Consider the following 18,289-nt stretch of genomic DNA (forward strand, 5'->3'; position numbering starts at 1 on the left):
ACAGCCTGGTTGATCAGGCTCTGATCCACCAGGAGGCCTGGTCACAGACCGGGCCGCGGGGGCGTTGACCCCCGGAACTCTCTCCAGGTAAAACTCCAGGTAAACCAACAACACTCTCTCCACATCTTCGAGTAATACAGCTGATGGTGGTGTAGCAACAACAACAGCTGACTGTGGTGCAGCAGCAGCTGCACCTTTGGCAAGAACAGCTTCCTTGATTGCCGTTTTCTTACCCACAATAGTAGCGATGGTTGATTGGGGTTTATTATACAACCTGACCAGCTCAGAGACACGCACTCCACTTTCATACTTAGCAATGATCTCTTTCTTCATCTCCATAGTAATTTTCACCCTTTTTGCTGTAGGGTTGGCACTAGAAGCTTTCTTGGGGCCCATGGTGACTTATTTTGCAGGTGCAATCACTACAAAGGCTGTGATAATATGAAATGTTCCAGTTGTTGTATGTTTGGAAGCGACCACGGTGGCTGGGTGGCTTGTAAACACTGACACCCAAGGGACAAGTGAGGCGCGCTCAGGCCAAAGTGGACGCATATGGTAGAGAACGAATAGCGCTGGTCGGGTTTTTAAGCGCTAGTTGAGGCAAAATTTTTGCGTTTAAATGTATCGCTAGCCAGATTTATTGTTAATCGATGCCATCGCTGGTTAAGGGTCCACTGTACTGTATTCATTAGCACTGGAAATAAGTCTGTGTCTCACAAAGATTAAAAAAGTCACAATACCATGACTGGAACAATTAACCAAAAACTCTATCATCATAACTTTCTGTCATCATGAGGTTCCTCTCGAGTGTGGGGTTTATGGTGAAATGTCTCTGAGCAGTTGTGGCCAGACACAACACTCATAATGCAAATATCTCTCATATCACTGAGTAAGATTACTGAGCAGTAGTAGCCAGACACAACACTCATAATGTAAATATATCTCATACCACTGAATAAGATTACTGAGCAGTTGTGGCCAGGCATAACACTCATAATATAAATATCTCTCATACCACTGAGTAAGATTACTGAGCAGTTGTGGCCAGGCATAACACTCATAATGTAAATATCTCTCTTACCACTGAGTAAGATTACTCAGCAGTTGTAGCCAGACATAACACTCATAATGTAAATATATCTCATACCACTGAGTAAGATTACTGAGCAGTTGTAGCCAGACACAACACTCATAATGTAAATCAACAGAACAAAACTTGGAAAGAATTTACATGAAAATACTGAATGCTCTCTTATTCCCAGTTTTCTTAAAGTGTAAAATAAATGTGATAGTTGTTGACACATACTTCAAGGCTGCATCACGACAAAGGAAGTCAGCCAGCTGGCAAGGGGTCAAAGTCTCCAGGATCACTGTCCACTGAGGGTTTAACTGGAACCATAAATCTTCTGTGAAGAAATCCTGTGGAAAATATTTTAAAAATTTTGAAAATTAAATTAGGGCAAGAAACTGAAGAACTGCTGATACATATTTTAAAGAAAAATATTATTAGAAATCCCACTGCAATGCAAGATTAGCTAAATGAGAATATCAGCTTACTATGTAGTTGTTGTACATATATGCCATGAGGAGTATCAAGGCCTACCTTCCAAAATCATATACATGTACAGTGGAACCTTGACTTACGAGTGTCCCAGCATACGAGTTTTTTGAGATATGAGCCATCGATCAGTCGATTTTTTGCTCTGAGTTACGAGCCAACATTTGAGTTATGAGCCAGCTCCCCCCCCCCCCACTTCCCCCTCAACCCAAAACCTGGACACCTCTCTTGTTTATCTATGATTTCATGCTTTAATTCCATGGAAATCATCCTCTTATTATCAGCACTGTCCTTTACACTTACTTTCTTAGGACCCATGCTCAGAAAAGCAAAATTTGGCCAAATGACTGTAAAAATATAAGCAAAGCAGGAGAGAACTGCTCCCCAGCTAGGTAAACAGTGCACTGAGTTGGCTTCGTTCTGAAGCTCTCATTGTCATAATAATGTATTACTATTATTAATTTAGGAAACTGAAGCTCTATCATTATTGTAATAATAATTATTATTATTTTAACTAAAATTAATTAAATAATAATAATAATGATAATGTACATAATATGTACGTAATAATAATTCAGAATACATGTGTTTACATCACTGTTGAAGCCGTTCTCTCCTGCTTTGCTTACAATTTTGATAGTCATTTGGCCAAATTTCACTTTTCTAACCATGGGTCCTAAGAAAATAAGTGCAAAGGACAGTGCTGAGAAGAAAAAGACAATGATTCCATGGAATTAATGCATGAAATCATAGATAAACATAAGCAAGGTGCACGAGTTGTGGATTTAGCCAGACAAAACCAGTGCAGTACATCTACTATATGTACAATACTAAAGCAGCAGAGTCGATAAAGGCTACAGCGCCAGCCAAGGGCATTACAATAACATCTAAGCTGCGGACCTCTGTCCATGAAAAGATGGAGAAGCTGCTGCTGACGTGGTTGGGAGAGAAGCAGCTCGCAGGAGATACCTTATCAGTTATGTTCAGTGATTAAACAAAACAAATTACAGTGGACCCCCGATTAACGATATTTTTTCACTCCAGAAGTATGTTCAGGTGCCAGTACTGACCGAATTTGTTCCCATAAGAAATATTGTGAAGTAGATTAGTCCATTTCAGACCCCCAAACATACACGTACAAACGCACTTACATAAATACACTTACATAATTGGTCACATTCGGAGGTAATCGTTATGCGGGGGTCCACTGTATATCAGTTATGATCAGTGTGTAAGTACATATACACTTTATATAAACAGTCAATTATTTCTTTACATTCTGAAGTGAATTATGATTTATTGTGTTTATATACAATATGTTTAGTGTTTTCCTTAGAATACTAGTGATCTACTGGTTAGCCTCAAAAATACACTACTCCGTTTCTTCTTACAATAAGACCATGGGAAGATACTCTAAGCATGTACGTACACAAAGAAAATGGCAGACGCTTCCGCCGCTGCCTCTGCCACCATATTATGGCCTGTTTTATTCAATCTAGAGTATATATCATGTTTCTGTGTTAATTATATTGTTTATTATGTCATATTAGATGAATTGTGATAGATAAATAAGCTGTACAGCTGATAATAGCATCATATTCATGTATTTTTTCTCATCTCTCCAGAGTGCAGGAACGAAATGGCTTTTCAGTTAATTTAAATGAGGAAAATTAATTTGATATACGAGTAAATTGAGTTATGAGCTAGCTCCTGAAACGGATTAACCCTTTCAGGGTCCGTCCCATAGATCTACGGCTTTACGTTCAGGGTCCATACCGTAGATCTATGCCAAAATTCTAGCGGCGTCAAATTTAGCGCGAGAAGGCTGGTAGGCCTACATCTGAGAGAATGGGTCTGGGTGGTCAGTGTGCACACTATAGAAAAAATCTGGACGCCCGCATGGCATTGTGGGAATGCCAGCAAAGTAGCTATGTTCATCGTGCCTGGCGGCAAGAAAGCTCTCACTCCCCACTCACTCTCTGGGTGAATTCTGACTCTCCTCTTCACAACTTACAGTTCTAAGACTGATGGAAGTGGAGCTGAAGAGGAATTCTATGGTTTTGAACCATATGGTGCCATTGTGCCATATGGTACAATGGTACCATATGGTACAATGGTGCCATGTCATACAATGGTATCATATGGTACAATGGTACAATGTACCATATAGTACATTGTACCATATGGTACATTATACCATATGGTACAGGGTACAGGGACCCTAATGGAAATAAGTCTGTCTGACTTTTTTGGGTTATCCTAGGTTCTCCAAACATATGCTGCTAAGTATGATATTCTATGTAACTTTATTTGTGTATACCTAAATAAACTTACTTATGATGCCACATGCACTTGAGTAAGTTTATTCAGGTGTACACAAATACAGTTACATAGATTATCATACATAGCAGCATATGTATAAAATCCTAGGATAAAAAAGTCAGGGTGACTTATTTCCATAGGGATCCCTGTATCTGTACCATATGGTGTCCTGTACTGTATGGCACCCTGTACCACATGGTACCCTGTGCCATATGGTACCCTGTGCCATATGTTATCCTGTACTGCATGGTACCCTATACCATATAGTACAATATACCATATGGTACCCTGTAACATATGATACCGTGTACCATATGGTCAATAGGTGTTGGTGGCATGAGACACCAGCCAAGACTAAGTGAGTGGCGACGCAAGCTAGCTAGTGACTCCGCAGTTTCCGAGACAAAGCGCTTTGTCATCCACCTCAAGGAACATGTCGAGTTCCTGTACATTTGTAAATATATAATAGAACATTACTAATATACAACATTTTTGCATATTTTGTTCGTAAACAATTATTGTAAACAAAATAATGATGAAAATATTAGTGTGTCTATTGTGTTGAATACAACAGTACCATATAGTACCATATGGTACAATGAACCATATGGTATCATGGTACTGTATGGTACAATGTACCAAATGGTGCCATTGTACCATATTCTACCATATGGTACCATTGTATCATATGGTATCATTGTATCATATGGTACCATTGTATCATGTGCCATTGTACCATATTGTACCATATGTACAATTGTACTATATGGTACCATTGCACCCTATGGCACCATTGTACCATATGGTACTATATGGTACCATTGTATTCAACACAATAACTGCACTAATATTTTCATCATTTTGTTTACAATAAATTTGTAAACAAGTTTTGTAAGCAATATAATGATAAACAAATTAGTGCAGTTATTGTGTTGAATACAATGAGTGTACACTTATAAAATATACAGTGGACCCCCGCTTAACGATCACCTCCCAATGCAACCAATTATGTAAGTGTATTTATGTAAGTGCATTTGTACGTGTATGTTTGGGGGTCTGAAATGGACTAATCTACTTCACAATATTCCTTATGGGAACAAATTCGGTCAGTACTGGCACCTGAACATACTTCTGAAATGAAAAAATATCATTAACCGGGGGTCCACTGTACATTATATTGGTCTCACAGGCCACAAATGTTACTAGAAAAAGAAAAAAATTAGAAAAGAAAAGAAAAAAGTATAAAAAACGTAAAATAAAAAAATGCAATTTTGCAGAAGTCACTGATGTTGCCGCCACCAGGTCATTTTGGGTCAACTTCCTGCCGCTGTATCTCGGTAAGTACTTATCAGAAATTTTTTTTTGTTTTATTACCTTCACAAAAATATTATCTTTAATTCTGTAATAATTTTTTTTTTTTTTTTTTTCAAAATTTCTTGGACACTGGGGCACCCATTCCGATTTTGGCCTTGGACCCTGAAAGGGTTAAACTCATAAGTCAAGGTTCCACTGTATTGTACTATGTATATATGTAAAAAGTAACAAAGAGTACTCATACCTTGACAGAAGTCTCAAATTCCAGACACACATACAGCAAATTTCTAAGAAAGTCTCTAAAAGACCACAATCAGTTCTCCTTGTTCTGTACCACTCACTCATTCACCCCTATCTCACCTATGGAGTCTGTACATCGGGCTCAACTACAGTAAATCACCTCAGACCCTTAATAACCCAACAAAAAACAATAATCCGATTGATAACAAATTCCAACTCGAGACAGCATACTCCGCCACCATTCAAAAGTCTTAACACCTGTTGTCTGTTCACCAAGCAGCAGATACCTAGGAGTTAGTTGAACACTGTGGGGGTTAATACATGCTGTGTGTTCATCAAACAGCAAATACTTAAGAATCAGTTGAACACTGTGGGGTTAACACCTTTGTGTTCATCAAGCAGTTGATACCTAGGAGTTAGTTGAGCACTGTGGGGAGGACCCAGAGATTCCAATGGAAAAACAGTTAGTCACAGGGCTTTGATTTCTTGGGTTAAGTGATTACGATGCCTACACTATGTCTAGCTCTCATACAATGCCATGTTGAATATTCTAGTTCTTCATGGTATTCTGCCCTACAGTGGCCCATGGACTGGTAGGCAACGCTCTCACTTCACAAGCTGAGTGTCCATGGTTCAATCCCCAGCAAGGGTGGAAACACTGGGCGGGTTTCCTTACACCTGCTATCTTGTTCATCTAGTAAGCAAGTAGGTACCTGGGTGTTAATCGACTAGTGTAGGTTGCTCCTGGGGGACAAGATTGAGGACACCAATGGAAATAAGACAGACAGTCCTCAATGATGCACTGCCTTTCTTGGGTTATCTCAGATGACTAACCCTTCAGGGTTAAAAATCCAAACAAAATCTTATCCTAAAAGAATCTGACAAAGCTCCCTGAGAGAGACACATTACCACATTAAAATGTCACATTAGTTGCATCTGTGTCTTTTACCTAACATATTAAAAGTTATCTGAAACAAGATTGTAAGATTCATCCTAGACCTAGGTAAAAGAGAACATGTAGGCCAGCATGAATTTCAAAAACTATAAGTGCTTAACATGGAATATAAGAATAAATTAATATGGAAGATGAGAGTAAATTAATGTGTAAATTAATGTGAAAGATGAGAGTTGAGGTTGAGGATGAGGTTGAGGGACTGATTACCTCATCTTCTGTACATAGTTCTACTGTCTTCAAGTTATGTCCTATAATTTGTATTGATAAAGCCACTGGATGGCGAAACGTCTACAATAAAGATACCCAGATGTTGCACATGTGTCTTAATTTCAAATTAATGGATATTCATACAGGAAAATGATAGGATGGATAATGAGAACCTTCAAAACCAGGGAGGCATAGTTTGTTCTCTCTAGGCTGGAATACTGCTATACACTAACAGCTTCCTTCAAGGCAGGTGAAATTGCCGACCTGGAGAGTGTACAAAGAATTTTCACGGCACACATAAGTACAATAAGGCACCTAAATTACTGGGAACGGTTGATGGCCGTTGATTTGTATTCCCTGGAATGCAGGCGAGAGAGATACATGATAATATACACTTGGAAAATCCTAGAGGGATTAGTACTAAACTTGCACATGAAAATCAGTCCCTATGTTGCAAGAGATACAACATTCCCCCCAATGAAAAGCAGTGGTGCCACGAGTACACTGAGAGACAACATGATAGTGTCCAGGGCCCAAGACCCAATTGCCTCCCAGCATACATAAGGGGGATTACCAATAGACCCCTGACTCTTCAAAAAGGCACTGGACAGGCACCTAAAGTCAGTACCTGACCAGCAGGTTCGTACGTCAGGTTGCATGTGGCCAGCAGTAACAGCCTGGTTGATCAGACCCTGATCCATCATGAGGCCTGGTCTCAGACTGAGTCTCGGGGGCGTTGACCCCCGAAACCTTCTCCAGGTATACCCGTCTGGTCTTATATTTAAAGTTTCCTGGCAGTTTCATCCACTACTTTTACCTAACTAATACTTTATTATAAACCTTGACTTATTCTGAATATCCCTGGGATAATTCTACATAAATTACTTTACAAAAATCTTTGTAAAGTTGCATGAGATGTTAAGTGGAAATCATTTTTACCAATACATATGTGTCCAGTAGACTTCGATACATATCTAAAAATTTGACAGCAGACTTTGTAAAGTTCTTCCAGGCGTCAACACTCTCCTCACACATGTGAACACATCCATACATGGCTTTAATAACTTCTTCTCCACGATACTCAAGTTGTTGTTGTTGTTGTTTGGGTTTATAGGGCCACTGACAGCATGCGCCGTATCGAGCCCGGCCTTCCAGTGCTCGGAAAAGGAGTCATGACAAGATAAGATAAGACTAAAGTGGATGTTTGACTAATAACTGCGGATTACAATAAACTAGCCACTTCGGTGGCAAAATCTAAATCTACTGCGGATTATATGTCCCTAATGCGCCCTGAAGCCAGCAAGAATGTGCAGGTACAGGCCAAGATCTCCTGACGGTCCGGAGGGTCAAACCTCTCCCCACTGAGGAGGAGACGTAGAGTTAAAGATTGCACCTCAAACGCACACAAGGTCGCACGGAGAATTAGTCCGTGCAGAGCGGTAACGTGGGCACCACAGTAGGAAGTGTTCCACCGTCTCAGGCTGTGAGGGACACCACGGGCAGTACGGAAAGTCCGTCATCCGGAGGCGGTGCAAATGAGCTGCCAGCCGTGAGTACCCAACCCGGAGGCGAGTCAGTCCAACATCACGGGCTGGAGTTTTGAGACTCTCTGACCGCGGGTTCAATCCCGGCCGGGGTATGGTTTGGAGTGCAACATCCACTGAGCGATTGGGATGGCGAGCCCAAGGGGAGGGCCCACGATACTCATGTGAAAATCTTGATGTTTTTGAGGATTTATAGGGCCACTGATGGCTGACACTGTAATATTGCTGTTAATAAGTTTATTCAGGTATAGGTACGCATTGGTAGTTATACTACTACTACTACTGCTACTACTACTACTACTACTACTACTACTACTACTTCTACTACTACTACTACTACTACTACTACTACTACTACTACTACTACTACTACTACTACTAAGAATAATAATAATAATAATAATAATAATAATAATAATAATAATAATATCTTCATATATACAAGCACATGTACAAGGTATAGGTCTAGCTGATATCAATGACACTACTATAAGAAAGCGTCTTGTTATGCAGAGCGTTTCGGGCAAATTAGGTCAGTTTTGTCCCAGGATGCGACCCACACCAGTCCACTAACACCCATGTACCTATTTTACTGATGGGTGAACAAAGACAACCGGCGTCTTAAGTTCCCAACAGAACGAGGTGAGGAGTCCACACGCACAACCTGGCTATGGGAAAGAGGTAATTGGCCAGCCCTTTGCTCTGAGCTCGCCACCACCAATTGGAATGCTCTTCTCCAAGGGGATGTTGACAACCAAGTGAAAGCCTTCACTGGACACATCCTTAATCTACAACAAGAACATATTCCTCACCGGCAATATGTGACGAAGCCTACAGATCAGCCTTGGTTTGACTTTCGTTGCAGAGAGGCTGCTACTGCTAAGTACAAAGCATGGCGAAGGTATAAGAGACATCCTACCACTTATAAGAGGAACTTGCACAGGCAACCCTGTAGGCATATGGGTGACGTTCAGAAGTGGGCCATTGCTAAATGGGAGGTGGACACAAAAAGAAAGCTAGCATCGGGTAGGGTAGGCTCCAAAACCTGGTGGTCCCTGGTCAAGGACAGACAAGGTTATCTGCCTGATGAACTCCTTCCAACTCTAAATCGACAGGATGGGACCACCTCTACTAGTAGTCAAGAGAAGGCGGACCTCTTTGCCGAACACTTTGCTACCAAAATGCAAGTTCCTGATCCAGCAAGGGACCCTCCTTGGCTAGCTGCAAAAACTGTGTCAAAACTGTCAGTGGTGACAATAAGGCAGGAGGAGGTGCATTTCCTTCTTAAATCACTTGACCAAGAAAAGGCTGTGGGCCCAGACAAGTTGAGCCCAAGACTGCTGAGAAGATGTGCAGATCAGCTAGCAGCACCTCTAACTCGCATCTTTCAGCACTGCCTAGTACAGTGTAAATGGCCCTCTCTGTGGAAAGAGGTAAATGTAGTCCCTGTTCACAAAAAGAAGAGCAGAACAGAAATCAGCAACTACAGACCAGTGTCACTCCTGTCAATCACTGGTAAGATCCTTGAGACAATAATCTCAAGACAAATGACAGAGTTTTTTGACTACCACTCGCTACTTTGTGATCGTCAATATGGCCTCAGGAAAGGTTACTCTGCTGCTGATCTGTTATTAAACCTCTCCACTAAGTAGCACCAGTCACTGGATGAATCCAAAGTCAGCTGTGTGGTAGCACTGGACATTGGTGGTGCTTTCGACCGGGTGTGGCACAAGGGCCTCTTAGCAAAACTTCAAGCACTGGGAGTTGGAGGCTTTACGCTATGTCTCCTCAGTGATTACCTTCATGGTAGATCTCTAAGGGTAGTTCTCAATGGAACGGAATCAGCAAGACATCCTATTGGGCAAGTGTTCCACAAGGAAGCGTGCTGGGACCATTGTTATGGAATGTCTACTTCAACGACCTTCTTCATCTCATCCCAGAATCCCTTGCATATGCACACGACTGTACACTGACATTCAATTATCCAAGAGAAGAAATGCCAGCTGCTCTAAGCTTCATCAATCACCAGCTAAGAGCTGTATCAGCTTGGGGAAATAGATGGCAAGTAACATTTGCACCTGAGAAAACGCAAATGATGATGGTCTCTAGGCACCATGATGGTAATGCTGGTGCAGTAGTAAGGATGAATGGGAGGGTTTTGGCATCTGGAGAAGAAGTTGATATCCTTGGTGTGAAATTTGACTCCAAACTAACCATGAAGAACCACCTTGTGAATCTTGCAAACAAGGCAGCCAGGAAGCTTACAGCACTTCGCCATATCTCACATCTGCTTGACAGTAGGGGTTGCAAGATTCTGTAAGAGGCACAAGTACGCTCACATCTTGAGTATGCTCCACTTTCTTGGTTTGCCTGCCCCCCCCCCTCTCATCTGCGACTGCTTGACAGAGTAGAGAACAGAGCAAGACGTCTCATCTCTCGCCTGGAAACATCCTGGATAGATCTGTCATTTCAGCAGAGCCTTCAACACAGGAGGGATGTGGGTGGCCTTACTGTTATGTACAAGGCCAATATTGTAAAAGTACCACACTTGGATCCATTTCGAGGACAGCGTGAAACAATCTTTTATGCCACAAGACGGGCAGAAAGCAGCAACTTCACTCTGGCTGTACCCTTCTCCAGAACATCACTCCATCTGAGATCATATATACCCAGGATGACTCGAGTATAGAACACATTCGTACAGCATAATGATGTCAACGAGATAAAGTCAGTTGATCAAATGAAAATTCTGGCCCACAGATGGCTTCAGCTTCATCCTGTTCCCTACTTGTATGTCTCATAACAATAAAAATGCTTTCAAATGAGCTGATGTAGGTAACAGCTCTTAGCTTACCAATAAAGTTAGGAATCCTTAACCTGTAAACAGCTTCTCAATAAAGCTAGGGGTCCTTAACCTAACCTTGTCAAACCCTGTGTAAAAAAAAAAAAAAAGATAGAGAGAGAGAGAGAGAGAGAGAGAGAGAGAGGCAGGGGACAAGTCGTTACCGTCAAATTACCGCCCAATAAGCCTAACCTCAATTGTAGGCAATTTACTAGAGTCAATTATAGCTGATAATATAAGAAGCCATGTCGAAAGGCATAATTTGATAATGATACTCAACATGGTTTCACCAGGGGCCTTTCCTGCTTAACTAATTTATTAATCTTCTTCAGCAAAGCATTTGAGGCCATTGATCAGGATAAAGAATTCGATATTGTTTATTTAGATTTTAGTAAGGCTTTTGACAGACTACCACATCAGAGACTGTTGAAGAAAGTGGCTGCTCATGGCATTGGGGGAAAAAATGCTGTCATGGATCGAGTCATGGCTCACTAATAGGAAGCAGAGAGTGTGCATAAATGAGGTTAAATCTGAGTGGGGATCTGTAAAAAGTGGCGTTCCCCAGGGATCAGTTTAAGGCCCATTGATGTTTATAATATATATAAACGACCTTGACGAGGGAATTACTAGTGACATGAGCAAATTTGCTGATGACACGAAGATAGGTGGGATAATCTATTCAGACGTTGGTGTCTCACAACTTCAGGAGGATTTAGACAAACTCAATTCGTGGTCAGAAAAGTGGCAGATACAGTTCAATATAGATAAATGTAAAGTTCTAAAGCTCGGAAATGTCCATAGCCCTAGCATCTACCAGCTTAATAATGTTGAACTTAGCCGTGTAGAATGCAGTGCCTAGCGTGCGTAATAAGGCAAATAGATTACTGGGATTTATATCAAGAAGTGTAAGCAACAGAAGTCCAGAGGTCATACTGCAACTTTATACATCATTATTAAGGCCTCACCTAGATTATGCAGCTCAATTCTGGTCTCCATATTACAGAATGGACATAAATTCGTTAGAAAACATTCAGCGTAGAATGACTAAATTAATACATAGCATTAGAAATCTTCCTTATGAAGAAAGATTGAAGACTCTTAAGTTACATTCACTTGTTCGACGAAGAATGAGGGGAGACATGATCGAAGTGTATAAGTGGAAGATGGGTGTTAATAAAGGGGATATAAATAAGGTCTTGAATATAGAACATAAGAAAGGAGAAACACTGCAGCAGGCCTGTTGGCCCACACTAGGCAGGTCCTTTACAATCCATCCCACTAACAAAACGTTTTTCTAACCAAAATTTCAAAACTACCCATGAAATAAGCTCTGATAACTCTATCCACCCATATGCAAGTCCCACTCAAGTCCAACCCCTCTCACTCATGCATTTATCCAACCTAAATTTGAAACTACCCAAGGTTTCAGCCTCAATAACCCAACTAGGTAGACTGTTCCACTCATAAACTATCCTATTTCTAAACCAATACTTTCCTATGTCCTTTCTAAATCTAAACTTGTCTAATTTAAATCCATTACTGCGGGTTCTCTCTTGGAGAGATATCCCCAAGATCTTATTAATGTCCCCTTTATTAATACCCATCTTCCACTTACACACTTCGATCATGTCTCCCCTCATTCTTCGTCTAACAAGTGAATGTAATTTAAGAGTCTTCAATCTTTCTTTAATAGGAAGATTTCTAATGCTATGTATTAATTTAGTCATCCTACTCTGAATGTTTTCTAACGAATTTATGTCCATTCTGTAATATGGAGACCAGAACTGAGTTGCATAATCTAGGTGAGGCCTTACTAATGATATATAAAGCTGTAATATAACGCTGAACTTCTGTTGCTTACACTTCTTGATATAAATCCCAGTAATCTATTTGCCTTATTACGTACGCTTAGGCATTGCTGTCTTGGTTTAAGGTTACTGCTCACCATAACCCCCAAGTCCTTTTCGCAATCTGTATGGCTAAGTTCTACATTATTTAACTTATTAGTGCTAGGGTTGTGGACATTCCCGAGCTTCAGAACCTTGCATTTATCCACATTGAACTGCATCTGCCACTTTTCTGACCAAGAATAGAGTTTGTCTAAATCCTCCTGAAGTTCCCTGATATCTATGTTTGAATCGATTATCCTATCTATCTTTGTTTCAACGGCGAATTTGCTCATTTCACTAGTGATTCCCTCATCAAGATCATTGATATATATTATAAACAACAACGTTCCCAAGACTGATCCCTGTGGATCGCCACTTATTACAGATCCCCACTCGGATTTAGCCCCATTTATGGACACTCTGCTTCCTGTCTGTGAGCCATGACTCGATCCATGAGAGCACTTTTCCCCCAATGCCATGAGCTGCCACTTTCTTTCACAGTCTTTGGTGCAGAACTCTATCAAAAGCCTTACTAAAATCTAAGTAAATAATATCAAATTCTTTATTGTGTTCAACAGCCTCAAAAGCTTTACTGAAGAAAGTTAATAAATTAGTTAGACAAGACCGGCCTCTTGTGAATCCATGCTGAGTATCATTAATCAGATTATGCTTAACCAGATGGCCTCTTATAATCTCAGCTATAATTGACTCTAGTAATTTGCCTGCAATTGAGGTCAGGCTTATTGGGGGGTAATTTGACGTTAACGACTTATCCCCTGATTTAAAAATAGGAATTACATTAGCCATCTTCCACATATCAGACACTATACCTGTTTGAAGAGATAAATTAAAAATATTAGTTAATGGTTCACAGAGTTCCATTTTGCATTCCTTAAGAACCCTTGAAAAAAGCTCATCAGGACCCGGCGACTTATTTTGTATCAGTCGGTCTATTTGTTTCATAACCATTTCACTAGTGACTGTGATGTTACATAATTTATCTTCTTCTAGCCCACTATAAAAATTAATTACTGGGATATTGTTAGTGTCTTCCTGTGTAAAAACCGAGAGAAAATAATTATTTAAAATCGAGCACATTCGTTCTCTTTGTCAGTAAGATGCCCATAGTTGTTTTTAAGGGGACCTATCTTATCTCTGACTTTTGTTCTATAGACCTGGAAAAAACTTTTTGGGTTAGTTTTCGAATCCCTGGCAACTTTAATTTCATAGTCCCGTTTAGCTTTTCTTATCCCCTTTTTAACGTCCCTCTTAATGTCAATATACTGATTCATAAGTTGACTCTCACCTCTTTTGATGCGCCTATAAATTCCTTTCTTATGCCCTAAAAGATATTTGAGCCTATTATTCATCCATTTTGGATCATTTCTGTTTGATCTAATTTCTTTATGCGGGATAAATGTTCTTTGAGCAGCATGTATAATGTTCAGAAAACTGTCATATTGATAGCTCTCTTCGTTACCCCAGTCAACAGATGATAAGTGGTCTCTAAACCCATCGTAATCTGCTAAGCGAAAATCTGGGACTGTTACTGAGTTATCCCTACTATCATACTTCCATTCAATGTTAAATGTAATTGATTTGTTGTCGCTAGCACCAAATTTCTCTGAAATTTCTAAATTATTAACAAGGGATTCATTGTTTGCCAGAACTAAGTCAAGCAGGTTATTTCCCCTTGTAGGCTCTGTCACAAACTGATTCAAAAAACAATCCTGAACTACTTCTAAGAAGTCGTATGATTTTAAATTCCCAGTCAAGAAATTCCAATCAATGTGACTAAGGTTAAAGTCTCCTAGAATTACTACATTATCGTGCCTTGTTGCCTTAACAATTTCCTCCCATAGTAGTCTTGTGAAAATTTGTCTGGACTGCCTCCAAGTGAGTCGCCTACCCTGGCAAGCTCTGTTGACACCAAGCTCTGAGGTCGGTACCTCAGCCTCACAAGTGGCTTATAGGACAGATTTTCATAAATGACTGATGTTGCAAGAAATCTCGCCTGCATGCATGTTTAAAGGACTAACTTACTTGGTGTTGCAGCACATATCCTGATCTTCAACCTCCCTAAGCTTAGCCCCTTTGGACTTCCCCTCAGAAACCACGTGCAACCGGGAGCCTTAATTCCTGCAATGTTCAATTGATATTAGTGACCTGCCTGCACCTCAGAAATTCCTGTATCCAAGAGGGTGTGTATCCCCTAGTATAACTATGCAGAAACAAACACTAGCTTCTAGGTAGAAAAGAGACAAAATCACATACTGGTCATGAACTGCCGGCTGCACAAAGGCCACAGTTCAACTCACTCGTACTGACAGACATTTCCGTGTTCGAGTCAATAATGTTCGTTCCCCGGACTTCGTCCAAGCTGAAGGTGTCCCTCAGGGATGTGTTCTAAGCACAACACTTTTTCTCCTTGCTATAAATGATTTGGCCTCTGTTCTTCCACCCAATATTTGGTCATCACTCTATGTTGATGACTTCGCTATTGCTTGTGCAGGCGCTGACTGTCACCTTATTGCAGTTTCTCTCCAGCATGCGGTCGACCGTGTTTCCACTTGGGCCACCACACATGGGTTTAAATTTTCAAGTACCAAAACTCACCAAATTACTCCCGTATCCCCGAACGTGATACAGTCAGGTTTCTAGGCCTTCTCTTTGACCGTCGGTTAACCTGGAAACCTCACATTACCTCTCTGAAGGCAACTTGTCACAGCCGGCTAAACCTTCTTAAAACCCTTGCTCATCTTTCCTGGGGAGCTGATCGTCGAACTCTGCTTCGCCTACATTCAGCCCTCGTTCTATCGAAACTCGATTATGGTGACCAGATTTATTCCGCGGCCTCTTCTGCTACTCTCTCTAGCCTTAACTCTATCCATCACCAAGGGCTTACGTTTGTGCCTTGGTGCTTTTCGCTCTTCTTCCCCGTTGAGAGCCTCTATACAGAAGCAAATGTTCCATCCTTGTCTGATCGCCGTGATGCCCATTGCCTTCGTTACTATGTACGCTCTCACGATCTACACAATCCTTCCATTTATAGAATGGTCACCGATATTAGTAGACATTCTTCATTCGTTCGTCGCCCCTGTTTGCTCCTTCCTTTTCTCTTCGCCTACATTCACTCTTGTCTTCCCTTCAGTTACCACCTTTATATGTTCATGTAGCATCTCACTTTTCCCTACCCCCCTGGGAAGTTCCAGCTGTTCGGGTCTGTTCTTTCTCACTCCCTTGCTCGAAAGCTCAACTGCCTACGGTGGCTTCCCGCTCTCTTTTTCTTCATCACTTCCACTCCCATTCTCATGCCACCGCTGTGTACACCGATGGCTCTAAGTCTTCAGACGGCGTCGGATTCGCAGCAGTGTTTCCGGACAGCGTCGTACGGGGGCATTTACTATCTTCAGCTAGCATTTTTACTGCTGAACTGTATGCCATTCTTGCAGCACTTATTCGTATCGCATCTATGCCTGTGTCATCATTTGTAGTAGTCTCAGACTCCTTAGTGCTCTACAGGCTATACGAAAATTTGATACATCTCATCCCCTAGTTCTCCGTATCCAACTTTGGCTCCGCCGATATCTCTACCAAACATAAAGATATTGTTTTTTGTTGGGTCCCTGGTCATGTCGACGACAGGGCAATGAACAGGCAGACACGCTGCGCCGGTCAGCAGTACATGACCTACCAATTTCCTATCGAGGTGTTCCATTTTTGGACTATTTTGCTGCAATAGCTACCCACCTTCGCACCCGTTGGCAACAAAACGTTGGTCAACTCTGCTCGGTAACAAACTTCATTCTATTAAACTGAGCATAGGTTACTGGCCGTCTTCTTGTCATCAGTGCCGAGGTTGGGAGACCACTCTCCTTGCCTAGCATTGGCCACACTCGTCTTACTCATGGGTATCTCAAGAGGCACCCTGTTCCTCTCTGTGAGCAGTGTCAAGTTCCAGTATCGATTAGCCACATTCTGTTAGACTGCCCTCTCTATCAACGAGCACGCAGAATTTACCTCCGTCGTCGTCTTCGTTCTACTACTCTCTTTACCTTCCCTTCTTACTGATAGACCCTCCTTTAATCCTGACTCATTGACTTCTTGACAACGACTGATTTACTCCACAAACTCTGATGATACTTTTCGCACTCCCCTCAGCCCTTTCTAGTTCAGTCTCTTGCTGCCCTTTACCCTTTCACCATCCACTACCCTGCTGTTATCCGTAACCTATTACTCATCCATCTCCCTTTTGCCACCTGATGCCCTCGCTTCCTTCCTGCCCTGCAGCGCTGTATAGTCCTTGTGGCTTAGCGCTTCTTTTTGATTATAATAATAATAATAATAATAATCAACTCACTCGCAATTTTCCCCAGACACTGGCCAGAAATCCTAAGAAAAAAGCGGAGGTTTTGTCTTACTGTATGGGCCTGATGGAGGAGGTCATCTATGGTACATCGAGGTGCCTCCACCAGATTTGCCCAGGTCTCATATGTGAAGACACGTGGGGGGCGCCGTCTGCTGATCACGGCACGTGTTGTCCAGATGGTGTCTAGTCATAGAGGAAAGCACGGCGGTCTCAAACCCCGTGCCCCAGCATTCAAACTTGGGCTGCCAGTTCTCCCTGGCTAACATAACCTAGTGTTTGCCTACATTATCGGCCTATTACCTGGAGTTTACCTGGAGAGAGTTCCGGGGGTCAACGCCCCCGCGGCCCGGTCTGAGACCAGGCCTCCTGGTGGATCAGAGCCTGATCAACCAGGCTGTTGCTGCTGGCTGCACGCAAACCAACATACGAGCCACAGCCCGGCTGATCCGGAACTGACTTTAGGTGCTTGTCCAGTGCCAGCTTGAAGACCGCCAGGGGTCTGTTGGTAATCCCCTTATGTGTGCTGGGAGGCAGTTGAACAGTCTCGGGCCCCTGACACTTATTGTATGGTCTCTTAACGTGCTAGTGACACCCCTGCTTTTCATTGGGGGGATGGTGCATCGTCTGCCAAGTCTTTTGCTTTCGTAGTGGGTGATTTTCGTGTGCAAGTTCGGTACTAGTCCTCTAGGATTTTCCAGGTGTATATAATCATGTATCTCTCCCTCCTGCGTTCCAGGGAATACAGGTTTAGGAACCTCAAGCGCTCCCAATAATTGAGGTGTTTTATCTCCGTTATGCGGTTCTCTGTACATTTTCTAGGTCAGCAATTTCACCTGCCTTGAAAGGTGCTGTTAGTGTGCAGCAATATTCCAGCCTAGATAGAACAAGTGACCTGAAGAGTGTCATCATGGGCTTGGCCTCCCTAGTTTTGAAGGTTCTCATTATCCATCCTGTCATTTTTCTAGCAGATGCAATTGATACAGTGTTATGGTCCTTGAAGGTGAGATCCTCCGACATGATCACTCCCAGGTCTTTTGACGTTGGTGTTT

General features: G+C 41.8%; 2 protein-coding genes across 2 annotated transcripts in view; both read right to left on the reverse strand.

Moving 5' to 3' along the window:
* Positions 1 to 7,707, reverse strand: part of LOC138855004 (uncharacterized) — a 40,046-nt gene extending 32,339 nt beyond the window's left edge. Inside the window, exons 1-2 of the mRNA XM_070101523.1 lie at positions 7,536 to 7,707; positions 1,307 to 1,419 (exon numbers count right to left, since the gene is read on the reverse strand). Of these exons, the coding sequence (XP_069957624.1) occupies positions 1,307 to 1,419; positions 7,536 to 7,649 (227 nt within the window). The 5' untranslated portion in view covers positions 7,650 to 7,707. The remainder of the gene's footprint in view (positions 1 to 1,306; positions 1,420 to 7,535) is intronic.
* LOC128701484 (methyltransferase-like protein 25B) overlaps positions 1 to 18,289 on the reverse strand; it is a gene marked incomplete at its 5' end in the record, with an annotated part of 360,140 nt that overhangs the window by 41,156 nt on the left and 300,695 nt on the right.

The sequence above is a fragment of the Cherax quadricarinatus genome, chromosome 78 (genome assembly GCF_038502225.1).
Source record: "Cherax quadricarinatus isolate ZL_2023a chromosome 78, ASM3850222v1, whole genome shotgun sequence".
Taxonomy (NCBI): Eukaryota; Metazoa; Arthropoda; class Malacostraca; order Decapoda; family Parastacidae; genus Cherax; species Cherax quadricarinatus.